At 40.9% G+C, this 27077-nt stretch overlaps 1 protein-coding gene across 3 annotated transcripts in view; it reads right to left on the bottom strand.

Moving 5' to 3' along the window:
- LOC127652440 (nuclear factor 7, ovary-like) overlaps positions 1-27077 on the bottom strand; it is a 75334-nt gene that overhangs the window by 16657 nt on the left and 31600 nt on the right. The window contains exons 1-6 of one of the 3 annotated variants that reach the window (XM_052138601.1): positions 11123-11677; positions 7175-7270; positions 6844-7077; positions 6739-6761; positions 6551-6669; positions 5463-6245 (exon numbers count right to left, since the gene is read on the bottom strand). The exons of 1 other annotated variant lie outside the window; for it this stretch is intronic. In XM_052138601.1, coding sequence (XP_051994561.1) covers positions 5734-6245; positions 6551-6669; positions 6739-6761; positions 6844-7077; positions 7175-7270; positions 11123-11500 — 1362 coding nt within the window. In that variant the 5' untranslated portion in view covers positions 11501-11677 and the 3' untranslated portion in view covers positions 5463-5733. Of the gene's footprint in view, positions 1-5462; positions 6246-6550; positions 6670-6738; positions 6762-6843; positions 7078-7174; positions 7271-11122; positions 11678-27077 lie in introns of those variants that run through there. One more of the 3 variants, XM_052138599.1, reaches the window with a different exon arrangement.

Here is a 27077-nt window from a genome sequence, read left to right as displayed (position 1 = left end):
GTCCAACAGACCATCATCAAAATATATGACCGGATACAGCCTCAGGAAGACCTCCAGTGCAGGCCTCAACAAGCTGGCCCCACACAGGTACAAACAAAAACATACAGTGGTCATTGCATCATTTCCCAACATATCTGGTCACCACAGATTCCTTAAATCCAAGACTTGGGAATATGGTCCCCTTAGAATTAAAGTAATTTCCTGTGTATAAGCCACAGGAGACTGTTTTATGCAAGGTAAAAAAACATTAATACCATATTAACTGCTCTAGTGTATTAACCTGAAGAAATTTAGAAGAATGAATGTATAAACTGCGGCTAATAGTTGGGAAATTACAGTACAAGGTTATATCTGACATTTCTGTCAAAATTAAGTTGTAGTAAACTATATTTAATTCCATGGGGACGATATGTTGAAATGTCACTTTCCTGTTGTGTAAGATCGCAGCGAAGCTCTGGATGGAAGTAAATGTTGTGATGTTTGGCAATGTATTGTACATTGTACTGATTCTGTTTCATACTGTTCCATGTGCAGAGACAATGGAAAGACAAAAAAAAAAGAAATTCTGCAGTAATGGATCCAAAAGCCTGACCTTGCCAGCCATACCACCATTTGCACCATCAGCACCTGCTGTGACAGTCCCTGAACCAAGACAAGATGGTACGTAGAATTAACTCCTTACGTAGGAGTTTTTAGTAATTACCTTTTTAGTCTCTAACATGGATTAGAAACTGTTCAAGGAACAAAATAAAATGTATGTAACCAAAAAGGAGAATAAAACCAACTTAGCCTGGCTAAGTTGTACTATTTTCAAATGATAAACCTTTTAAGCCCTGCTTTTGACAATTAGCCTTAATATCAATTTGCTTTGATTTACAACCACAATTTATTTTTAAATTGGGGACGTTATGTAAAATGCAAAATAAAAACAAAATTCCAAATCTTGTAAAATCATATTTAGCTTGAAAAGGACATAGACAACATATCAAATGTTGAAAATGTCAAATTTTACTATTTTATGGGAAATGGAAGCACATTTTGAATTTAATGCCAGCAACACGACTAAAAAAAGCTGGGATGGATTCAACAAAAGGCTGGAAAAGTTATGTTATGATAAAGACAACAAAAGAAGAGATGCAGTCTCTCTCTTTATACGTTCAATTCTGTGTAGTTATAATGTTGCATCGTATGTTTGTCTGATTCAGAAAGAGAACTCCGGCTCTACCAGATGCTGGAAGAGATAAAGGGTCAAGTCAGGCAGAATACACTCCTCCTTCAGGCTATTTTGCAAAGAGAGAATGCAGCTGAAGTTGTGAATGAGGAGTTTCAGTTTCCATTAAAGAGCATGACAGGCATAAAAGATCTGGAGGATAGGCTGTCAAACAGAGACACACAACGTTCTCTAGTAAATTCTAATGATGTTCTGTTACTTCACTTAAAAGAATACTAACATTCTAAGATCTAGACCTGGTTTACTGCTGCTTAACACATGATTTTTTTTCATAGACAAGATATCTTACCAGCTTGGGTGGAACATCTGCCAAAGACATTGTCCACAGGATTATGAGCGAGATAATGACCAATGAGTTGGCCAACAATTTTAATTGGCAAGGGAGAGGACAGAAGAGCCCATTTTCTACACTTTTGCTAGCAAAAGTTGTCATAGGTGATATGTTTCAAAAAACATTCAAAACTAAGACATAACTTTGAAATAGCAAAAGAGAAAACAACCCCTTAAAGTTTCACATAACGTGTCATTGAATGAAATACAATGCAAGTCAATGAAAGAATGCCAATTAATCCACTAATCATACAGAACTCTACAAAATAACCCTCAGATATGATCTTTCTGCTTACCCTTTCTCTGTTTAATTTTCTTTAATTTCATGCTGACAGATGCAGCCAAAAAACAAGGAGCAAAAGTGGTGGAAGCCGAGGAAAAAATAAAAACCTGGCTGAAGTATAGTGGAGACCGAAATGGAGGAAGAAAAAAAGAGCAACAGAAAAAGGTACACAAGGCCTTTTTAAGGCTGATCCAATATGTTATTAATTATTATATATATTAATATATAAGTTTTAAGTCATTTACATTTTGATAATTACTATATTTTTCTTTAACACAGAAAAGCAGATGCCTCCCCCTCAAGCAGATTCCAGCAGCTGTGAAAGTGAATGTAAGTGTCTTCCAATGATTGTTTTTTCTTCCTCTGTCTAACCCCACCACTAAACAGAGGTGTATTTCATCTTTACTAGACGTACACTAGATGTATAATAAATTTGCTACCCCAACATGATGAAAATCTCTTGCTGGCGGGAAATAAATACTATTTTCCCCCCTTAAAACTATACACTCAACTACTAACACCATATTCTTTCAGTTACACAGTATTTAGCTTAGGTCTCAAACTAAAAAAAACCAACATACACTAAATCACTGTAAATTAATGGTTAAAATCATAATGCACCAGAAAAGAAAATTATGATATTTTAATGGGCATTTTTGTGGTAAGTACTTGTAGAAATTACAGCAAAGTCTAAGAGTCAAATGTGTAATTTTCAACATTTGACATGTTGACTATGTCCTTTTCGCAAATGATCACATTCTGTTTTTCTGTTTGCTGTTTTTATATTTTGCACAACACCCCAACTTTTTTCTGTTTTGGGTTGTGTAATTAAAATAGAACGACACATCTTAAATGTTCTAAAAAGTTGTTTGTATGTTTGTTGTTTTTTTACAGGAGTATATGCTGCTGCTACTTCTCCTCCGCTCCGTCTTCATCATCAGAGCCACTCAGTGGGGTTTTTTTGGCCTTCTTCTGCATTTTCTTTGCTGCCTTTGTCACTTTTTGGTTCCTTGTTGATTTCTTTGGCTTTATGTTTTACTTTTCTTTGCATTTTTATATATTTTTTAACAACAGCACCACAACACGTTGTTAATTGCATTAAACTTCAATAACTTAATTTTGTTACCAATAAAAAGGGTCATTTTTATAACCAATTCAGTTTGTCTGTTGTGCCGTCTCTTAATGCAATTCAACAATGAATAAGCTCATTTCACAATCTTAAAATTTGAGTGTAAGGTAAACCTATTTATTTATAAGTTTGCGAAGGTCTGCTGGCTGTCCAACGACATGGTTGGCCCAACGTTGGCCCAATGTTGTTTTAGTGGTTTTTAGGTTGGCAGAAGGTCTGCTGGCTGTCCAATGACATGGTTGGCCCAACGTTGGCCCAATGTTGTTTTAGTGGTTTTAGGTTGGCAGAAGGTCTGCTGGCTGTCCAATGACATGGTTGGCCCAACGTTGGCCCAATGTTGTTTTAGTGGTTTTTAGGTTGGCCGAAGGTCTGCTGGCCGTCCAATGACATGGTTGGCCCAACGCTGGCCCAACGGATAGAATTACGTTGGGCCAACGTCAGCACCCAACGTTGGCCCAACACAACAACAGACGTTGGGCCAACGTTGGGCCAACGTCTGTTTGCTACCTGGGGAAGGACTGTTGTTTTAACCGCGGAAAGACGTCAGTACGGTAGCCTACAATCCATTATTCAAATCCACCGACGTTAATCTTCTCTCTCCTGACTACTTTGTCGGACAAAAATGGCGTATTATGATTGATTGATCAGATCGCCAGTCAATCAAACTCCCGGCAAATGTTTTTTTGTTTACATTTTATACACCCCCACCCCCGATGAAACCGGTATTACCGGTGTTGTCACAAGTCGATTAATCGAATCGAAATCGAATCGGACTGAAAAAAAAAAAATGAATCGTTAGGTTAATCGATGCATCGAAAAAAAAATCACTAGATTAATCGTTTAAAAAATAATTGTTTATCCCAGCCCTAAACCTTACAAAGAAATATCTGTCCAAGCACATTCAGTACACACAGCGCCAGACAACATGAGTTGTGGAAAATGAGATGTGATCTTGGAGTTTTAAAGTGCTTGCAACACAATGCAATGAGAACTTACAGGATTGGGACTAAACAGCGGTGTGGCCACAAGAAAGCCGCTTGTTATTGAGGCTAATCAGAAAAAACTACTTCACTTTGCAAGGGGTCATAAAGATTTGACTGTGGAGCAAATTATATTTTAGCGGCTTATTTTTTAGAGGTTATTAGTCCAATAATAAGTACCTCTGTTTTGTCGTAATTGAGCAGAAGGAAATTTCCAGCAATCAAATCTTTGATTTCATCGATACACATCATCTGCTAATTTGTAGAATTGTGAAATTTCGTCGGGTTTCAAAGAAATTAAAAGTTGTGTATCATCGGCATAACAGTGGAAACTTATTCCACGATTCCTGATAATATCTCCCAGGGGAAGCATATACAAGGAGAAAAGCAGAGGCCCTAAAACTGACCCCTGTGGCACTCCATACTTCATTTACACAGACAAAGTGGCAGCGGTCTGATAGTTAGGACCATACTGCAGTGGCCTTTTTTAGAAACTAACTAATATTAATAAAAATCAAATATTATTGGTTTTTTTTATTACATGCCAGGAAATAAGGAAAAACATTTTCTGTGTCACAACACCATGATTTATCTTGTGATTAATAAATTACATATTAAATATGCTATTAAAAATATGACATTTCATACAATTGATATAGTAGTATTTGTAAGAATTCATAAAAATAAACTTGTATTTTAAAAATAACAATAAAATAGTTTTCACCATACTCTTCTGTGTGCTAATTTAATTCTAATTTTTTGATTTCGGAAATTCGATTTCATTCATTCCACCAGACTTTCACCGGCGTCAGACAGGGGTGGGTGATAGGTAAAAATATATCATTATTAAATATTTATAAATTATTTCTTATGTGTTTGCAACGGTGCAAGTGAACTAAAAAATGTATCCGCAAAGATTTGAATAAATCAAATCACCTTTCATAGATGCACTTTCACAGAGTCGATTCGGCAAAGCACAGGTAAACCTGTTCACGCCCCGGGAATCTTCCCACTGCCCGATCTGGTGTGCCCTGACACGCTGGCACACAGCTGGCCCCGGGGGAGCCGTTCTGAGTGACAGGTAAAGATCCACACACAACTCACCACACGCCCCATTGAGAGAACCACTAATCACCACCACGAGGAGGTTACCCCATGTGACTCTACCCTCCCTAGCAACCGGGACAATTTGGTTGCTAAGGAGACCTGACTGGAGTCACACGCCCTGGAAATATCTGTATGGAAGAACTGGTTTATTAAATGAGAGACAGGAAGTTCAAATGATCTGAATATAAACACACATAAATCTCTTTGGGGAAAGATGAACTTCTTTACTGAGTTACATTAAAGTCTTCCATGAGATACAAAAGTCCACAGTAATAAAAATGAGCCATCAGCAATTTCAAACATAAAGAAATGTTTATTAAACATCTTCAGCATAGCACATGCAATTATTAATTATGAATTTAATGACTTTAACACATTTAATAAAGTTCCCACACTGGGAATAAAGACTTTAATGTAGTTCTACTTTAAGAATGAAATACAGAAGTGAAATATCAAAGTTATTCATAGAGTAAACTGTAACAAATAATAAATGTATTTTTACAGAGAAAAACTGTCAAATTTAATTTTCATTCCACATTTTACAATAAAAGTGTTCAATTCCCCTAAAATACATTTATTCACAACAAATGAATATTATTATAATAATTGTTATTGAACTCATTATATGTGTTACAGATATTAAAGAATCAGATATTACTGAGATTTTCTGTTGTTACAAACATTTAACTGGTAAAATCCTCAGAGGAGTGACATCATCATAACTCCAGAAGAATGGCAAGAGTGTGTGTGTAAATGTGTGTGTGAATGTGTGTAGATGTGTGTTAGTTACAGGATCAGAGAATGACACTTTTCCTCCGTCATAATCCAGATGAACTCTCACACGCTCAAGATACTGTGTGACACGAAACACAGTGGAGGAACACCATGGGAAGAATCTAATATTATACCCCACACCCCAGACATCAGTGTTAAAGAAAACTCCTCCCTTCCTCGGGTTTGATGCTGTAGTTACTCCAAGAGTCCAGCGTTTATTGTGTTTAACCTCCACATCCCAGCAGTGTGTTCCTGAGTTAAACCCCTCTGAACCCAGAACACACAGATCACAGTTAATTCTCTCTGGATTATCAGGTAATATTTGTCTGTTCTTGCTGCATCTCACACTGGTCAGATCATCAGACAGGATCAGACGTGGATTTGCAGTGTTTGGATCCAGAATCACAGGAGCTGATGAGAGAAAATAATCAACAGATGTTCATATAATCATCAAGAGTGAATCATATACAGATTATTATGAATTATGAACACTTGTCATATTGATGAAACACTATCAGATATTGTCAGTGTTGTTATTAGTTACACACTCATGTTTTATTATCAGTGTTTAACAGTGAATCACAACACAAACATTAAAAGTGTGTATAGTGTATATTATTGTCATGTTTATAATGGAGGACACACTTTTGTTTTTTTGTGTAAATATTCAAATGTCACACTCTCAGTGTGCGAGCAGAGATGTTTTGTGGACTCACTCTTGTGGACAATGTCTCGCATCTTCTTCCAGACTCTGAATGTCAGGTTGCCCAAGTAATGTGGCACATGAATGAAAGCTCCAGAAGTCATCTGTGGATCCGGCTGTGAGATCTGGACTCTGGAAGAACATTCAGGAGTCAGTACTGCAGTGACTTTGACTTCACAACCATAGAGAGGAGACACTTACCTTTCCATTGTCACATTAAAGTTCTGCAAAAGACAAAAAAACACTTGATGAGCTCCTCAAATGATCAATAAGAGCAGAAATCAATGATGAGAGTTTGACTGTCACCTTTAGAAATGAGACATCGTCATTGGCTTTCATCATTTCCTCCATGTCTTTGATTGTGTGTGAAAGAGCTGAGATGTGTGTGTTCATCTCCTCAAGCTTCTTCTTCATCATCTGACTCTTCTGCTCCTCTTCCTCTCTCAGTTCAGTGATTGTAGCTTCTTCTTCATGTCGGAGAAACTCATGAAGCTTCTTAAACTGCTCTTTAATCTGACGCTCTGTGTGCTCAGCTTGAGTCTGAAATCACATCAAATTCACTTCAATCAGCTCTGCATTCACACACATCACATCATTTATCAGCAAATGTGTTTGATTGTTGATTCTGTATCCTCACCTTGATGTGTCCAACTGATTTATCAAACTCTCCTTTCATGTTTTCTGTGTGTTTGAGTTTCTCTTGTAAAGACTTCAGTGCTGTATTGAGTTCCTCCTGAAATTTAAGAAAGTGAAAATCTGTGAATCTGCAGCTGCTGAGAGATTACTATGATATGTTCATGTATACAACAGTTAGTTCTGGTCCTCAAATCTGATTGGACGAGAGATGTTCCATGAGCACTGATGATGTGACATCATCAGCACTCGGGCGCATCACTGTGTGTGTGTGTGTGTGTGTGTGTGTGTGTGTGTGTGTGTGTGTGTGTCACTCCGCTTGTGTTCCTGCTGTTCTAAACTAAAGTGTAAGAGTGCAGATGTGTTACATATTACATATGTTAGCCAGCAGGTGGTGGCAAAAGATAATTTTTGTGTGTAATATGAAAATTTAACAATTGGTGAAGTAAAGTGAATCCGTTAGTCATTGTTTATATAGAACAGCGCTTCATGACCGCTCGTATTACTAATACATGACCAAAGCTAGGAAATGGCTTTAAACAGCTTTAGCAGCTGAGAGACACAACTGATTTATTACAGAACTCAAGTGCTTACCTTTTATCGGAGTTTCCACGCTGAATACATTCTGTTTAAAATGGCGGAGGACATCACTGTTTCTATAGTGAATGACTCTTGCACACCAGCAACCGCGAAATAGGGAGAAATGAGAAAGCTGATCTTCAGAAAGCTGACAGCATCTCTGATTGGGTGTGGCAACAGGTGATCGCACACGTGCTCTCTCACTCTCTCTCTCTCTCTCACTCACTCACTCTCTCTCTCACACACACACACACACACACAGAGACTCTCTCTCTCACTCACTCACTCTCTTTCTCTCTCTCTCTCTCTCTCTCACTCACTCACTCACTCTCTCTCTCTCTCACACACACACACACACACAGAGACTCTCTCACTCACTCACTCTCTCTCTTTCTCTCTCTCTCTCAGACACACACACTATCTCTGTTTATTGTGGATAGTAGACATTGTGTTTTCTTTTCTTTTTTGTTGTTGTTTTTGGTAGTGTCAGTAAGTGAAGAGCGGTTGTTTTAGGGAGGGCTGTTGTTAACTCCCAGTCTGTGTACTGGGAGTATGGGCGCTCGATGTTTGTCTGTGTATATGCTCCAATTGTGGCATTAGAGAGAATTATCTTTTTGAATACTTTAGATAATGTTTTAAATGATTGTAATGCTGATGAGCTTTTATTTGTGGGAGGGGATTTTAATTGTACTGAGAATGGCATTGACAGAAATCATGTTGAACCACACTTGCAATCAAGAAAGAGTTTAATTCAATTGATGAAGTCTCACAGTATTGTTGATATATGGAGAAATTTCCATGGCATGCAGAGACAATATATATGGGTTCATGCTTATGATAATCAGTTATCAATGGCCAGGCTTGATAGATTTTATGGTTTTAAGCATCAGCTAATATGTTCAGGGAATGCTCAATAATCCCAGTAAGTTTCTCTGACCATTGTTTGGTAAAATGTATTGTGGAAAATAATCACATTAAATCAAAAAGTGCATATTGACATTTTAATAATAATTTATTGGGTGATTTTGTTTTTAGAGATGTTTTTAAAGAGTTCTGGAAAAATGCCAAAGCTATGAAATCATCTTTCTTGTCATTGCAGCAGTGGTGGGATTTTACAAAAGTTCAAATCAAACAGTTGTGTCAGCAATATACTCGCAACGCTACACGAGACATAAATAAGTCCATGAGGGTCTTGGAAGAAGATTTAATGAGATTACAAGGGCTGGCCTCCATAAAAGATGTCACTTTTTTAGAAAGTATTAAAAATAAAAATAATCTATTAGCCGATATATTGGGTTTGACGACACAAGGTGCAATAATTAGACCCCATTTTCAAAGTGCCGATTTAATGGATGCTCCTTCAAAATAATTTTTTTAACCTGGAAAAGAAGAATGGACAGAAAAAGTTTATTCATGGTTTGAAGTCTGAAAGTGGAGTCTTGTTGTCAAATCCTTTAGATATCAGGAAAAGAGCTGTACAATTTTACAAAGACCTGTATAAAAATGAAATTTTAGAGGCTAAAGATGAAAGTTTTGGGTTTTTGAAAATGTACCACAAGTAACCAAAGATGCTAACGAGTAAATCAGTAAAGCCCTGAGTTTAGGAGAACTAGAGGATGCTCTTAAAAGAATGGAGAGTGGGAAAGCACCAGGCATTGATGGAATTACAATAGATTTTTATAAATCTTTTTGGTTAGAGGTGGGTCCAGATTTAGTAGCTGTTTTTAATGAAAGCTTGGTAAATGGACAATTGCCACAAAGCTGCCGTAGAGCAATTATTACTCTGTTGCCTAAAAAAGGAGATTTAAATGATAATACAAATTGGAGGCCAGTTAATTTGTTATGCAATGATTGTAAGATACTCTCTAAAGCCTTAGCAATTAGATTAGGTGAAGTTCTTGTATCTATAGTTCATCCTGATCAGTCATATTGTGTGCCAGGAAGAAGAATTTTTGATAATGTCTCTTTTATTAGGGACATTTTAGACTGTGGAAAACTTTTCGATTTGGATTTTGGATTGATATCAATCGATCAAGAGAAGGCTTTTGACAGTCTAACATATTTATTTATGGAGTGTCTTAGAAGCTTTTGGTTTTAATTCTGATTTTATTTCCATGGTTAAAGTTATGTATTGTGGCGTTGAGAGTATATTAAAGATTAATGGTGATTTTAGCTCTCCGTTTAGGGTGAATAGGGGTGTAAGACAAGCCTGTGCACTGTCAGGCATGTTGTACACTTTAGCCATAGAACCTGTTACGATCCCTGGATCTCTGCCCCGTGTTTTCCGTGTCGCCGTCACCATGATCCCCGACCTACATCACTGTGTCATTGTTCTCACCTGATTGTCGTTTGTTATCATCATGTCTCTGTGTATTTAAACCCCGCTGTTCCTCCATTTCCTGGTTGTTCTGACTATTCTGATGTTTGCCCCATGTTCTGATGTTTGTAGATGTCAGGAAGTCTATGTTCTGCCCGGTTTCACCCTGTTCGTGCTCCCTGGACGTTTTCATGTTTTTGTTTCATTGTTTCCCATCATGGATGTTTCTTTTGTTCCTGTCTGTTAATTTTCACCTTAATCAATAAAGAACCCGCATTTAGATCCCCACTCCTTGTCTGCCTACTTCTGCCAAATGTTACAGAACACTTGTTAAATAAACTAAGAGCTAATATACATGGACTGTGTATGCCAAACTGCAATAATACTTTAAAAATATCAGCTTATGCTGATGATGTCATTGTTTTAATCAGTGAATCTAATGATGTCAGTGTGATGTTGAAGATTTTAGACGATTACATTTTGTAATAAAAAGGGTTTTTGAAAAACAAAAAAAATCTCTCTCTCACACACACACACACACACACACACACACAGAGACTCTCTCTCTCTCTCTCACACACACACAGACACACACACACACATCCAGCCGTCTATCCTCGTTTTTCCAATGACTTGTTAGAAACAGCACAGGCCGTGATACCAGTTCTTATTTTTTAAATACTAACGGAGGCTTGAACGCATTGTGTGTTTTGAACCAGCAACGGCAGATTCTGATCCGCCGTGTAAGAAAGTAGTTCCAGCACAAATGTGTTTTTATGACCGTTCTCAGTTTTTATTATTTTTTTAAATGGACTTGTTCATTGAAATGTTGTACATAAGCAATATCACACTCGCAATCATGCTATATGGCCCTATATCAGCACTGCTGTAATTACCTACGACACTCGAATCACATCGCACTCTTGTGATGTTATATTGCCTAAGTATATAATACATATTAAAATGCTTCAGGAAAATATTGTGAACATGAATGTTCTGATTTCAATGTTTAAATTGAACCTTCTTTGTAAATGACTCAAGAGAAGTTTGTCGTACCTTGTAAGATGGAACAACTTCACAGATGGGGAGAAATTTATGATTGGTGTGTTTTTGTGAATCTCTGCACACGAAACACACCGGCTGTTTATCGTCCAGACAGAAGAGTTTGAGTTTCTCTCTGTGTAAACTGCAGATCTCCTCCTCATTTCTGTCCTTCACAAACATCTCACATAAGTTCTTCAATGCCAGATTACGAGGAGGTTCATCTCTTGATGATCTTCTCCTGCAGACGGGACACTCCTGAGTTCTCTTGGTTTTCCAGAACTGTTGAAGACACTCTTTACACACACTGTGACTACACGACAGAACAACAGGATTCTTGTAGATTTCACAGCAGACAGGACAAGAAAGTTCTTCCACAGAGAGTGAATCCATTTCCTCTGTTTGTAAAAGCTCCAACGTCTGAACTTTACTTTCACTTTCTGAATGTTTCTTTCAATAATGAATAATCATCAGAATCACCAAAGATCTGCTGTCGACCCTGAAACAAACTTCACTAGAATCCTTTTAGAAAGTCGTTCCCTTCGTTCTGCACTGATAAGAATAAAGACCATAATCAGTACGAGAGTAAAGAGAGAATAATAACAGTCACTTCCTGGTAAGTGTTTCATGAGGGTGGAGTTTCTGATCATCTGTGGGTGTGTTTGTTACCAGGTCAAACAGCAAATTCAGGATTTCTGTTCACTGGCTTCAGGAAACAAAACACTTTCAAAATGAACTTACAATAAAGCTCTCTCTCTAACATCTGGATAGGCACCTCTCTGTAAACCAAAGAACTGTAGATAATAAAGTTTTGTAATAAGGTTGTGTTAGTGTTAGGTTTAGGGGTTGTCTTGGGTTTAGGGGTTGTGTTAGGTTCAGGGGTTGTGTTAGGTTCAGGGGTTGTGTTGGGTTTAGGGGTTGTGTTGGGTTTAGGGGTTGTGTTGGGTTTAGAGTTTGTGTTGGGATTAGGGGTTGTGTTGGGTTTAGGGGTTGTGTTAGGTTTAAGGGATGTGTTGGGTTTAGGGGTTGTGTTGGGTTTAGGGGATGTGTTAGGTTTAGAGGTTGTGTTGGGTTTAGGGGTTGTGTTGGGTTTAGGGGATGTGTTGGGTTTAGGGGTTATGTTGGGTGTAGTGATTGTGTTTGGTTTAGATGTTGTGTTGGGTTTAGATGTTGTGTTGTGTTTAGGGGTTGTGTTGGGTTCCGGGGATGTGTTGGGTTTAGGGGTTGTGTTGGGTTCCGGGGTTGTGTTAGGTTTAGGGGTTGTGTTGGGTTTAGGGGATATGTTGGGTTTAGGGGTTGTTTTAGGTTTAGGGGTTGTTTTAGGTTTAGGGGTTGTGTTGGGTTTAGGGGTTGTGTTAGGTTTAGGGGATGTGTTAGGTTTAGGGGTTGTGTTGGGTTTAGGGGATGTCTTGGGTTTAGGGGTTGTGTTAGGTTCAGGGGTTGTGTTGGGTTTAGGGGTTGTGTTGGGTTTAGGGGTTGTGTTGGGTTTAGAGTTTGTGTTGGGTTTAGGGGTTGTGTTGGGTTTAGGGGTTGTGTTAGGTTTAGGGGTTGTGTTGGGTTTAGGGGTTGTGTTGGGTTTAGGGGATGTGTTGGGTTTAGGGGTTGTGTTAGGTTTAGGGGATGTGTTAGGTTTAGAGGTTGTGTTGGGTTTAGGGGTTGTGTTGGGTTTAGGGGTTGTGTTAGGTTTAGGGGTTGTGTTGGGTTTAGGGGATGTGTTGGGTTTAGGGGTTGTTTTAGGTTTAGTGGTTGTTTTAGGTTTAGGGGTTGTGTTGGGTTTAGGGGTTGTGTTAGGTTTAGGGGATGTGTTAGGTTTAGGGGTTGTGTTGGGTTTAGGGGATGTGTCGGGTTTAGGGGTTGTGTTGGGTTTAGGGGATGTGTCGGGTTTAGGGGTTGTGTTGGGTTTAGGGGTTGTGTTGGGTTTAGGGGATGTGTTAGGTTTAGGGGTTGTGTTGGGTTTAGGGGTTGTGTTGGGTTTAGGGATGTGTTGGGTTTAGGGATGTGTTGGGTTTAGGGATGTGTTGGGTTTAGGGGTTGTGCTGGGCTTAGGGGATGTGCTAGGTTTAGGGGCTGTGCTGGGTTCAGGGTTGTGCTGGGTTTAGGAGTTGTGTTGGGTTTAGGGGATGTGTTGGGTTTAGGGGTTGTGTTAGGTTTAGGGTTTGTGTTGTGTTTAGGGGTTGTGTTGGGTTTAGGGGTTGTGTTGGGTTTCGGGGTTGTGTTAGGTTTAGGGGTTGTATTGGGTTTAGGGTTTGTGTTGGGTTTAGGGGTTGTGTTAGGTTTAGGGGTTGTGTTGAGTTTAGGGGATGTGTTGGGTTTAGGGGTTGTTTTAGGTTTAGGGGTTGTGTTGGGTTTAGGGGTTGTGTTAGGTTTAGGGGTTGTGTTGGGTTTAGGGGATGTGTTGGGTTTAGGGGTTGTTTTAGGTTTAGTGGTTGTTTTAGGTTTAGGGGTTGTGTTGGGTTTAGGGGTTGTGTTAGGTTTAGGGGTTGTGTTGGGTTTAGGGGTTGTGTTGGGTTTAGGGGTTGTGTTGGGTTTAGGGGATGTGTTAGGTTTAGGGGTTGTGTTGGGTTTAGGGGTTGTGTTGGGTTTAGGGGATGTGTTGGGTTTAGGGGTTGTGTTGGGTTTAGGGGATGTGTCGGGTTTAGGGGTTGTGTTGGGTTTAGGGGTTGTGTTGGGTTTAGGGGATGTGTTAGGTTTAGGGGTTGTGTTGGGTTCAGGGGTTGTGTTGGGTTCAGGGGTTGTGTTGGGTTTAGGGGATGTGTTGGGTTTAGGGGTTGTGTTAGGTTTAGGGTTTGTGTTGTGTTTAGGGGTTGTGTTGGGTTTCGGGGTTGTGTTAGGTTTAGGGGTTGTATTGGGTTTAGGGTTTGTGTTGGGTTTAGGGGTTGTGTTAGGTTTAGGGGTTGTGTTGAGTTTAGGGGATGTGTTGGGTTTAGGGGTTGTTTTAGGTTTAGGGGTTGTGTTGGGTTTAGGGGTTGTGTTAGGTTTAGGGGTTGTGTTGGGTTTAGGGGATGTGTTAGGTTTAGGGTTTGTGTTGGGTTAGGGGTTGTGTTAGGTTTAGGGTTTGTGTTGGGTTAGGGGTTGTGTTAGGTTTAGGGGTTGTGTTGGGTTTAGGGCATGTGTTAGGTTTAGAGGTTGTGTTGGGTTTAGGGGTTGTGTTCGGTTTAGGGGTTATGTTGGGTTCCGGGGTTGTGTTAGGTTTAGGGGTTGTGTTGGGTTTAGGGGATGTGTTGGGTTCCGGGGTTGTGTTAGGTTCATGGGTTGTGTTGGGTTTAGGGGATGTGTTGGGTTCCGGGGATGTGTTAGGTTCATGGGTTGTGTTGGGTTTAGGGGATGTGTTGGGTTTAGGGGTTATGTTGGGTGTAGGGGTTGTGTTAGGTTTAGGGGATGTGTTGGGTTTAGGGTTTGTGTTGGGTTTAGGGGTTGTGTTAGGTTTAGGGGTTGTGTTGGGTTTAGGGATGTGTTGGGTTTAGGGGTTGTTTTAGGTTTAGTGGTTGTTTTAGGTTTAGGGGTTGTGTTGGGTTTAGGGGTTGTGTTAGGTTTAGGGGTTGTGTTGGGTTTAGGGGTTGTGTTGGGTTTAGGGGTTGTGTTGGGTTTAGGGGTTGTGTTGGGTTTAGGGGATGTGTTAGGTTTAGGGGTTGTGTTAGGTTTAGGGGTTGTGTTGGGTTTAGGGCATGTGTTAGGTTTAGAGGTTGTGTTGGGTTTAGGGGTTGTGTTAGGTTTAGGGGTTATGTTGGGTTCCGGGGTTGTGTTAGGTTTAGGGGTTGTGTTGGGTTTAGGGGATGTGTTGGGTTCCGGGGTTGTGTTAGGTTCATGGGTTGTGTTGGGTTTAGGGGATGTGTTGGGTTCCGGGGTTGTGTTAGGTTCATGGGTTGTGTTGGGTTTAGGGGATGTGTTGGGTTTAGGGGTTGTGTTGGGTTTAGAGGTTGTGTTGGGTTTAGGGGTTGTGTTCAGGGGTTGTGTTAGGTTCAGGGGTTGTGTTAGGTTCAGGGGTTGTGTTGGGTTTAGGGGTTGTGTTGGGTTTAGAGGTTGTGTTGGGTTTATGGGTTATGTTGGGTTTAGGGGTTGTGTTAGGTTCAGGGGTTGTGTTAGGTTTAGGGGTTGTGTTGGGTTTAGGGGTTGTGTTGGGTTTAGGGGATGTGTTAGGTTTAGGGGTTGTGTTGGGTTTAGGGGTTGTGTTGGGTTTAGGGATGTGTTGGGTTTAGGGGTTGTGTTGGGTTTAGGGGATGTGTCGGGTTTAGGGGTTGTGTTGGGTTTAGGGGTTGTGTTGGGTTTAGGGGATGTGTTAGGTTTAGGGGTTGTGTTGGGTTCAGGGGTTGTGTTGGGTTCAGGGGTTGTGTTGGGTTTAGGGGATGTGTTGGGTTTAGGGGATGTGTTGGGTTTAGGGTTTGTGTTGTGTTTAGGGGTTGTGTTGGGTTTCGGGGTTGTGTTAGGTTTAGGGGTTGTATTGGGTTTAGGGTTTGTGTTGGGTTTAGGGGTTGTGTTAGGTTTAGGGGTTGTGTTGAGTTTAGGGGATGTGTTGGGTTTAGGGGTTGTTTTAGGTTTAGGGGTTGTGTTGGGTTTAGGGGTTGTGTTAGGTTTAGGGGTTGTGTTGGGTTTAGGGGATGTGTTAGGTTTAGGGTTTGTGTTGGGTTAGGGGTTGTGTTAGGTTTAGGGGTTATGTTGGGTTCCGGGGTTGTGTTAGGTTTAGGGGTTGTGTTGGGTTTAGGGGATGTGTTGGGTTCCGGGGTTGTGTTAGGTTCATGGGTTGTGTTGGGTTTAGGGGATGTGTTGGGTTCCGGGGATGTGTTAGGTTCATGGGTTGTGTTGGGTTTAGGGGATGTGTTGGGTTTAGGGGTTATGTTGGGTGTAGGGGTTGTGTTAGGTTTAGGGGATGTGTTGGGTTTAGGGTTTGTGTTGGGTTTAGGGGTTGTGTTAGGTTTAGGGGTTGTGTTGGGTTTAGGGGATGTGTTGGGTTTAGGGGTTGTTTTAGGTTTAGTGGTTGTTTTAGGTTTAGGGGTTGTGTTGGGTTTAGGGGTTGTGTTAGGTTTAGGGGTTGTGTTGGGTTTAGGGGTTGTGTTGGGTTTAGGGGTTGTGTTGGGTTTAGGGGATGTGTTAGGTTTAGGGGTTGTGTTAGGTTTAGGGGTTGTGTTGGGTTTAGGGCATGTGTTAGGTTTAGAGGTTGTGTTGGGTTTAGGGGTTGTGTTAGGTTTAGGGGTTATGTTGGGTTCCGGGGTTGTGTTAGGTTTAGGGGTTGTGTTGGGTTTAGGGGATGTGTTGGGTTCGGGTTGTGTTAGGTTCATGGGTTGTGTTGGGTTTAGGGGATGTGTTGGGTTCGGGGTTGTGTTAGGTTCATGGGTTGTGTTGGGTTTAGGGGATGTGTTGGGTTTAGGGGTTGTGTTGGGTTTAGAGGTTGTGTTGGGTTTAGGGGTTGTGTTCAGGGGTTGTGTTAGGTTCAGGGGTTGTGTTAGGTTCAGGGGTTGTGTTGGGTTTAGGGGTTGTGTTGGGTTTAGAGGTTGTGTTGGGTTTATGGGTTATGTTGGGTTTAGGGGTTGTGTTAGGTTCAGGGGTTGTGTTAGGTTTAGGGGTTGTGTTGGGTTTAGGGGTTGTGTTGGGTTCCGGGGTTGTGTTAGGTTCAGGGGTTGTGTTGGGTTTAGGGGATGTGTTGGGTTTAGAGGTTGTGTTGGGTTTAGGGGTTGTGTTGGGTTTAGGTGTTGTGTTGGGTTCAGGGGTTGTGTTGGGTTTAGAGGTTGTGTTGGGTTTAGAGGTTGTGTTGGGTTTAGGGTTTGTGTTGGGTTTAGGGGTTGTGTTAGGTTTAGGGGTTGTGTTGGTTTAGGGGATGTGTTGGGTTTAGGGGTTGTTTTAGGTTTAGGGGTTGTTTTAGGTTTAGGGGTTGTGTTGGGTTTAGGGGTTGTGTTAGGTTTAGGGGTTGTGTTGGGTTTAGGGGATGTGTTAGGTTTAGGGGATGTGTTAGGTTTAGGGGTTGTGTTGGGTTTAGGGGTTGTGTTGGGTTTAGGGGTTGTGTTAGGTTTAGGGGTTGTGTTGGGTTTAGGGCATGTGTTAGGTTTAGAGGTTGTGTTGGGTTTAGGGGTTGTGTTAGGTTTAGGGGTTATGTTGGGTTCCGGGGTTGTGTTAGGTTTAGGGGTTGTGTTGGGTTTAGGGGATGTGTTAGGTTTAGGGGTTGTGTTGGGTTTAGGGGTTGTGTTAGGTTTAGGGGTTGTGTTGGGTTTAGGGCATGTGTTAGGTTTAGAGGTTGTGTTGGGTTTAGGGGTTGTATTAGGTTTAGGGGTTATGTTGGGTTCCGGGGTTGTGTTAGGTTTAGGGGTTGTGTTGGGTTTAGGGGATGTGTTGGGTTCCGGGGTTGTGTTAGGTTCATGGGTTGTGTTGGGTTTAGGGGGTGTGTTGGGTTTAGAGGTTGTGTTGGGTTTAGGGGTTTTGTTGGGTTTAGGGGTTGTGTTAGGTTCAGGGGTTGTGTTAGGTTTAGGGGTTGTGTTGGGTTTAGGGGTTGTGTTGGGTTCCGGGGTTGTGTTAGGTTCAGGGGTTGTGTTGGGTTTAGGGGATGTGTTGGGTTTAGAGGTTGTGTTGGGTTTAGGGGTTGTGTTGGGTTTAGGTGTTGTGTTGGGTTCAGGGGTTGTGTTAGGTTTAGGGGTTGTGTTGCAAATGCAAATGTTAAATTTTAAATGTAAATGTTTCATATAAATCATAAATCTAAATGCAAATATGAAATCTAAAAGTTAAATGTAAATCTTGAGTTAAACATGTAGAGGACATATATATTTCCAAGTTAAAAAAAAATCATAAAAAGGGTTAATATATATATTACGGAAGCTCTGAACCACAAGGCGGGAAAAAAGAAATCTGTGAAATAAAAAGATTTGTGTCTCAGTTCCTTCCAAAGTCTTAAACAAATGCCATAAGATTACCTGTTTACTGCCTGGACAGAGGCTCCCCTCGGGACAGATGCTTTGGCACACAGCTGGCCCGCTGGACTGCACAAGTACGCATTTCCCCCAGTGAGCCTTCTTGCACAGGTGCTATGCAAGGTCAGGGAGGACGAAGAGCAAGTCATTCTGGTAGCCCCCTACTGGCCCACCCGGACTTGGTTCTCGGACCTCACGCTCCTCACGACATTCCCTCCTGGCGAATTCCCCTGAGGAAGGACCTCCTTTCTCAGGGACGGGGCACGCTCTGGCACCCGCACCCAGACCTCTGGAACCTCCATGTCTGGCCCCTGGACGGGATGCGGAAGATCTAGCCGGCCTACCACCGACCGTCATAGATACTATCAACCAAGCCAGAGCCCCCTCTACCAGGCATGTTTACGCCCTAAAGTGGCGTCTGTTCGCAAACTGGTGTTCATCCCAGGCTGAAGACCCACAGAAGTGTGCGGTTAGGTCAGTGCTCGTGTTTCTACAGGAGAGGCTGGAGAAGAGGCTGTCCCCCTCCACCCTCAAGGTGTATGTCGCCACCATCGCGGCTCACCACGACACGATAGACGACAAGTCTCTTCAGGTTCCTAAAAGGTGCCTGGAGGCTAACTTCCTCCCGGCCTAACCTGTTTCCCTCCTGGGATCTCTCGGTCGTCCTCACGAGCCGCTAGATTCAGCTGGATTCAGGGCCCTCTCTCTCAAGACCGCCCTTCTGATCACGCTCGCCTCCATCAAGAGGGTCGGGGACCTGCAAGCATTCTCTGTTAGCGACACTTGCCTGGAGTTCGGTCCGGCAGGCACATACGTGATCCTAAGACCGCGACCGGGCTACGTGCCCAAGGTTCCTACCACGCCCTTCAGAGATCAGGTAGTGAACCTGCAAGCGCTGCCCCGGGAGGAGGCAGACCCAGCCCTTTCGTTGCTGTGTCTGGTACGTGCTTTGCGTATCTATTTGGACCGCACGCAGAGCTCTAGACGTTCTGAGCGCTCTTTGTCTGCTTTGGGGGACAGCAGAAAGGGAACGCTGTCTCCAAACTGAGGCTCGCCCACTGGGTTGTCGACGCCATCTCACTGGCTTATCACACCCAGGCCGTACCCTCCCCTTGCGGGTCCGAGCTCACGCAACCAAGAGTGTTGCGTCCTCATGGGCACTGGTCAGGGGCACCTCCCTAGCAGACATCTGCAGAGCAGCAGGTTGGGCAACACCCAACACTTTCGTGAAATTCTACAATCTCCGAATTGAGTCAGTATCGTCCCGTGTTTTCTCAGGTCCGAGCCCGTAGAACTCGGTAACACGCTGACATTCTGGCCGGGTGAATCGCTTGCGCCTAGCGCCCTTTCCCTCAGCCAAGGTAAAATAGTACGCCTTTGTTCCCAGGAGACCCCATCTTCGGGTCCCTGGTTGATTCCTCCCTAGCCCTTGTGGGTCCGCAGTTCAGCGGAGGAACTCGCCGACCCAAGCCACTACGGGTACCCAATCTACCCTGTACTGGAATAGGTGCTCCACAGGTAAGGCCTCCTGTTCGGACTCCCCCTGTGTGTAATTCCGCGGTACTGTCCCCTCATGAGCGGACCCCCGTGTCTCCCTTAGGCAGTTACAGCTGCCTCGGTGGCTGTGCTGTAAGCTTCCCCCCTCTACGAGGCTGGATCTACCACCGCACCAACTTTCCCACATAGGTCCTAAGCAGGCCATGTGATGTATTTGCCACTCTTTGCCTCCCCTGCAGGGTAGGTGTGGCCTCTGCAGGGTCTTCTACCCCTGAAAGAAGGGGTAAGACCCCCTTCCCTTAATGCATGTAAGGGCCCCGGCCGTAGTTGCTCTATGCGAGAAACATAGAGAGAAAAGAGGCCCAGCCAGGCTTGGCCCGTTCCCAGGTTGGCGGCCATCACCTTGTTCCCCCCTCCAGGGCAACCAGAAGGACTCTGATGGCTTGAATGGAGCATTGGGGAAGGGTACGTGCAGTCTGATACAGCTGGTCGCCTTTGCACGTAAGAATACCTGCCCGCTCCTGTATCAGCAGTTCACGTACACGGCTCAGCGCGATGGCACGCTTAAAAGTGGACCCTAGTGTCACTTCTCTGACACAACGTGGAGAGAGCGACAGAAGGGGAACGTCTAGGTTACGTATGTAACCTCCGTTCCCCGATGGAGGGAACGAGACGTTGTGTCTTCCCTGCCACGTCGCTGAGCCGAGCCTCTGTTGTGGCCGGACCATTTCCGGCTCCTCAGAAAAATCCTGAATGAACTCCCGTATTCGCCCCGATTAAGTACCCGTATGTCCGGGGGCGGGATATGCAAATACTGGCTGCCAACTTCTCATTGGCCTTTTTTCATAGATCAGAGGAGACCCCTAGTGTCGATTCTCTGACACATCGTCTCGTTCCCTCCATCGGGGAATGGAGGTTACATACGTAACCTAGACGTTTTGTGTGGTGTTTGTTTAAAGTTTTGCTTGTGTTTATAGGTTGTCTGTTTAATTTGTTTGTTTAATATTTTGTTTGTGTTTTTAGGTTGTGTGTTAATTTAATTGGTTTTGTGTGGTGTTTGTTTAAAGTTTTGTTTGTTTAAAGGTGGTATGTGTTTTTTAATTTGTTTGTGTTTTTAGGTTGTGTGTTTATTTAATATTTTGTTTGTGTTTATAGATTGTGTTTTTATTTAATTTGTTTGTTTTGTGTTTGTTTAATATTTTGTTTGTGTTTTAGGTTGTGTGTTTATTTAATTTGTTTTGTTTGGTGTTTGTTTAATATTTTGTTTGTGTTTATAGGTTGTCTGTTTATTTAATTTGTTTTGTTTGTGTTTATAGGTTGTCTGTTTATTTAATTTGTTTTGTTTGGTGTTTGTTTAATATTTTGTTTGTGTTTATAGGTTGTCTGTTTAATTTGTTTTGTTGTGTTTATAGATTGTGTGTTTATTTAATTTGTTTGTTTTGTGTTTTTTTATATTTTGTTTGTGTTTTTAGGTTGTGTGTTAATTGAATTGGTTTTGTGTGGTGTTTGTTTAACGTTTTGTTTGTTTTGTGTTTGTTTTTTTATTTGTTTGTGTTCATTGGTTGTGTGTTTATTTAATATTTTGTTTGTGTTTTTAGGTTGTGTGTTTAATTTGTTTTGTGTGTTGTTTATTATTTTGTTTGTGTTATATTTTAAATATTGCCGGTGTGTCTTTGGTTAATATATTTTTTGTGTTTATTGTTGGTGCTTGTTTAATTTCATTTTTGTTTGTAATTTGTGTGTATAGTTTATGTAGATGATGTGTGTTTAATGAGTTTATTTGTTTGTTTGTGTTTTTAGGTTGTGTGTTTATTTAATTTGTTTTGTTTGGTGTTTGTTTAATATTTTGTTTGTGTTTTAGGTGGTGTGGTCCCTGTAAAATTCTTGGTCCGCGGCTGGAAAAGGCCATCGCCAAACTAGGCGGTGGGCCGAGTCCGTCTATCTCGTTTAGTTTTTGATTTGATAGTTACCCAGCAGCTGTCTGGCTCATTTTTTTTATTTGTCTGTATGAATAATTCACAAAAAGATTACCGATTGTTTCCAACGCCAATTGTTGCACATTAAAGTATAAAAATAGATTTAATTTCAGCTAGCTGATCACAAGCGCTGGCGGAGTGAGATCCAATCAACGCTTGTGTTGTTACCTTGTTGAATTGATTTGGCCAATCACGTTATTCGTTGAACCGGCGTCACGTGACTCGCGTCAGTCTGAAGTCAAATGAGTGAACAAACCCAACCTGGAGAGACCGGTGTGTCTCGGCAAGACAACGTCAAGGTAAGATTTGTTTTACAATGATTATACACCCCTATATCTTAATGCTTTTCATATAAGTTGTATTTAAGACTGCAAGCTATACTTAGGTCCGTGAATATATGCGTTGTCGTTGATGAGAACAGTAGCCCACGAAAGAATGTTGGTAGTGGAGCAGTAAAGCTAGGTCTAACGATATGTTGCTTAGGCTAATCCAAATCATTCGGTACATACACAATGAACTAAGCAAAGAGTATTCAAATACGGGATAATTACGGGTAAATATTTAAACGGGAAGACAGTAGGAAATAATTTGACAGGTATGTCCAGGTTGGATTGGTTTATAGCAAGCTACCTAGGCTACAAGTAAGCTAGACTAATTATCAGCTAAAAAGAGTGCAAAGCAAAACAAAGAAATGATTTCAAATCAACTTTATAGTGGTAGTCATGGAGTTATATAAGCCATTTATGGTTGATTGTCACAGTTTATACAATGAGGCAGTGGTTCAGCTACATCTGTCAGTGGTTGGGCTTCACCTACATAACAGAACAGGTATAAGATGGAATATGGTGGAAAAATATTTTATTTAAAGATGGCTGTTTTTGAGCTATTTAACAAAATTATTTGTGGTCAGAACTGCAGTAGTCTTGTCAAGCTCGTTTAAGATGGTTAGCATCTTAATACAAATGTCAAGATGAAAAATGTGATTTAAAATTATCTAGTAATGTGTGCTTTCTGTGTTTATTTATCTGAATATAATTCAGTTGTTTATCTAACACACAGACACGGACAGGACAACATCATATCTCTCCACACCCAAATGACTACAGAGGTGATCGTTGACAATCATCACACATCAACAGCACCATGAATGGAGCAGGTCAAGATCACGGAGTCGCTTAGTATCCACATCACAGATGACCCATCTTGATCTATCGACAACACCAACAGAACCTGGCCAAGAAAGTCCAAAAACCTCTGCACTTCCTCCCACAGTTGAGGAAGGCTCATCTCACACAAATCCATCCTCTTAACTTTCTATAGAGGAATCATAGAGAGCCTCTTCCTTCCACCCCCACCCTCCAATAACCTAAGGGCAGCTGATTGACTCTTGCACAAATACACTGGTAGTTTACACTATGAAGCTGCTACATTGGTTTATTTTTTTTATTTTTAAATTTGCTATGAACATTTGACCCCACTTACACACATATTGCACTGCCTTTTGCTACTTGTCATGTCATCCACTTGCACTGAAATACTACAGGTGAAACTCGAGTTTCACCTGTATATTAATTAGGGATGAGTCACGATTTTCGAATATTCGATTAGTTGATTTTATTATAGAATATTGAATAGGATGTGCGGGATGATTGTCTTTAAAAAATCCCCATGTTTTAGTTGTGGTTATAAGTTGCAATCCTAAATTCACATAATATTTTTTATACATTTTATAAATATATTCTTAATATTTGTTGTTTTTGTTTCTATGTTTGAGCTTATATATCTCAATATTAATAACAGTCTGGTTAATTTTGAGTCTTGAAATGTAAACTCTCAAGGGTTGGCTTTCTAAATATATGTTGGTTATGTGTATATTCAGAATGACTTCTGAGCAGCAACCTTTTTATTTTGGGGATGTCATGAATGCATCACTTGCCAAAGGGGCTGACTAGTAAGGGGTTAAACGTATATAAATGAAACGTTTTATATGAAAATTATACATTTGATACAAACCTTCACTGTTGTTAGCTGCATTTTCTATCTTCTTACGTGCTCTTCTTATGTGTTGTTTGTTGGTGAAGAGCATGGAGCATTCTCTGTGAAATCCAACATTAGCCGGCACATCTGGGACGTCTTCGGAATTTAAATTAAATGCCAATACGGCTTTTTCAGCTACTGTACTCTCTGTGGTTTGCAGGTTCACCCATAAATGAGTACATTGAACAATCTTTGCCCAACTTGTCTGGGAAAGGGGGGTTACAGGGCTTTTTACATTTGAGGCTAAATGGATAAAACACCTCATTTTTACCTCAGTATTACTGAACTACAGAACTAAATTTACATTTTTAATGATTTACAGCAAAATTGTAATTTCAAGAACGCAGCTTCCTGGTCATCTGTGTTCATTATTTACATTGGTTGTCAAGGAAACGGGAGGTTTTCTGACGTTATGATTAGTAGTCCTGCTTATTTGCCGGTTTAAAAAAGTAAGAGTTTGTAAGGACATTTTGCGTCAAATGTGCAAACAACAAAGTTGGAAACAATGTCTGTAGTACTTATACGATTTTATTACATAAACTCAGCAAAAAAAGACTTACACAGCTGTGAGGTAAGTATTAAATTCATAATTTCGAGGTCCGGCCCACCGCCTAAACAGAAAGGTCGGATCGCCATGTCCAAAGTTGATATCGATGATGTGTGTTTAATGAGTTTATTTGTTTGTTTGTGTTTTAGGTGGTGTGGTCCCTGTAAAATTCTAGGTCCACGGCTGGGAAAGGCCATCGCCAAACAGAAAGGTCGGATCGCCATGTCCAAAGTTGATGTCGATGAGCACACAGATCTCGCCATTGAGTACGGGGTACGGGACACACCGCTGCCACTCACAGCAGACACAAAAGACCTTTAAATACACAAAACACATTCTTACTAATGTTGCTTTTCCTTCATAGAACAACAGCAAATGTGCTTAAGTTTAGATATGAAATGGTTTAAATACTGTGAGAAACATTTGAGACCACATTAAAGATGATCAATAGATGATCAATAGATCGCAACTGTCTTTCAAGACCGCCTCTGAGTTTGTTCAATAAGCCACAAGTCAGTGTGATGTCATCATTTTCTAGGTGTCGGCTGTTCCCACGGTGATAGCGATGTGGGGCGGTGATGTCATCGACCAGTTTGTGGGCATCAAAGATGAAGACCAGCTGGATTCTTTTGTGGAGAAGCTGATTGGACAGTAAAGCTGTCAGTCACTGCACACCTGCATTCTGGAATTAATTTCTTTTCTTCTGCGGCGCTTTCATTGTTTCCACAAACTGTGTGTGTGGTCATTCACTCTTGTTGTCTATTGGACTATCCATTCGAGTGTTTGGGACAGAGCACAGAGTTTACCATGGTATAAATATAGTAAAGTTTACTTAGATATCCTGTATCTGCTGTTCTTATGCTTTGGAGCAGGACTGAAGTATGTGACGCCTCTAATGCAGTTCCTCACCTGACCACAAGAGGGAGACACCGAGGCCACAGTTATAATGGGTGATATCAGGTCCAGGTCACATTTAATCTCAGAAGAAATTATATTGTGCATAAAGAAAATGATGCCTATTATTTAAAGATATTTTTTTATTGTGACATTATTTTTTATTACAGCATATTTAACCCCAAATCCTCATGACTGTAATGCAAACAACAGCTGTGATATGATTTAAATGGTAAAGCATTTATTACCTGTGGTAGTTAGGGTGACCAGACGTCCCGAAAAATTCGGGACAGTCCCGAAATCCAAGCAGTTGTCCCGAATCCCGAATCCTGCCCTAATTGTCCCAAAAATTAGAACAAAGTCTCAAGAGCAGACTCTCGAGTAGTTATAGTGTGATAGAATATTAAAAATTGCTCATTGCCGTCCTGCAGCCAGCTCCTGTCGGCTGCTCATTGCAACCACAGACAGTAAAAGAACGTAGAGAGCTGCAGTAGGCTACGTAGGCGGCAAGGCGCGAATTTCATTCATTCATTCATTCAATCTTGAAATGGAGCCTCAGGCTGGTGTCCCGGGACCCGATGAACACGTAGCTAAAAAGCAAAAACGTCTCTGCAGGTATCGGGAGGACTGTGTAGGGAAATACCCCTGGATTATTGCAGTTTTACGTGATGCTAACAAAGCGTTTTGTAATGTATGTAGGAAGGAGTTTGGTATTCCAATCTGAGGAGGTATAGCGTAGTGCATTTTCACCTTTGTTGTTTCTGTTATTCTATACGCACAAAGAAATACAACCTTTCTGTTCCCTTTTTATGTTATAGAGTAGATGAAGAGAGCGCAAGTTGCAGCCGTGAGGCCAGGGAAAGTGCACGTGCAGGCAGCTATGAGGAGGAGTGATTTGATTGGATGTTGCTGTTAAAGCGCAGTCATTGTGTTTGTTTCATAATGAGACTTGAGTTCATGATTTTAATGATTTTTAGGCCTATTTGTAATTTCGGGTTTAGCCTACATGACAGTTCAGTTTTGGAATTAAAATAGTAAATAATTTTGGTGCGGAGTTTTGAAATGCATGCTCAAAAAAGTCACAAGGAGTGATTTGATTGGATGTTGCTGATGTTAAAGCGCAGTGTTTGTTTTATTTGTTTCATGATGACACTTGAGTTCAATGTTTTTTTTTTATTTGCATTTCCGTGTTTACATGACAGACAGTCATTTCATTCAGAATTCCTCAATAAATAATTTTGCCCAGATTTTTGAAAGTCCCCGTTTTCGCCCGTCCCGAATTTTACCAATTCTGATCTGGTCACCCTAGTGGTAGTACTTAATGAGTGCTGATTTAAAAAATTATAATTATATTACAGATATGAGAATAATGTGAATTGCAAAAAAAATAATAAGTCAAACATCTGGATGCATTATAATAATTAGACTTGTGTTTAATTGTCATGAAAATAATTTTCGTAAAGCAATATATATATATATATTTTCTTTTGATTTCTGGACACGAGATTCATGAAGTAATTTTGCACCTGAATGTCTGTTAATGTGAACAATGTGAATTAGAGGTCGAGCAATGGTGGATTTTGCCGATAATTAAGGTGGTGTGAGCGGCCGATAACTGATTAATCGGCCGATAGTTTCTAAAATCGATTTCTAGAATGTCAAAAAAGAATCTTATTATTTTCTTACTATGGCGGGCACAGAATAAGAGTCCAAAATTAATAAAATCCCAGTAATAACCAGAAAAAATGAAGACTTGATGCACAATGCTGGACTTTAAAGTATAATTAAGTATATAGAAAATCCGAAATGATAAAAAAAATATCGGCACAGATTTTTGCCGATAAGCGATAGTTCCAAAAAGCAACATTTAACAGATCTGGGACACGTCATTATTTTTTTTTTCATCCATTTGTTTTTCTTTAACGCACTAGACAAACATCTTTGTTTCGCTTTGTGTTTGTTTGTTCGTCGTCTCGTGCAGGAGCGCTACAGTTAAACTGTATTTGCTGTCTTTAACCTATTTTAGCACAAGAGTGCGATCGATCTGAAGTCATCGTCAGTGCTTGGCACAAATCCAAAGTTCGAATACACAGTTTTAGCATTTGAATGTGCAATATAAATAATATTTA

The sequence above is a fragment of the Xyrauchen texanus genome, chromosome 12 (genome assembly GCF_025860055.1).
Source record: "Xyrauchen texanus isolate HMW12.3.18 chromosome 12, RBS_HiC_50CHRs, whole genome shotgun sequence".
Lineage (NCBI taxonomy): Eukaryota > Metazoa > Chordata > Actinopteri > Cypriniformes > Catostomidae > Xyrauchen > Xyrauchen texanus.
This window is presented reverse-complemented; position numbering and strand designations above follow the sequence as displayed.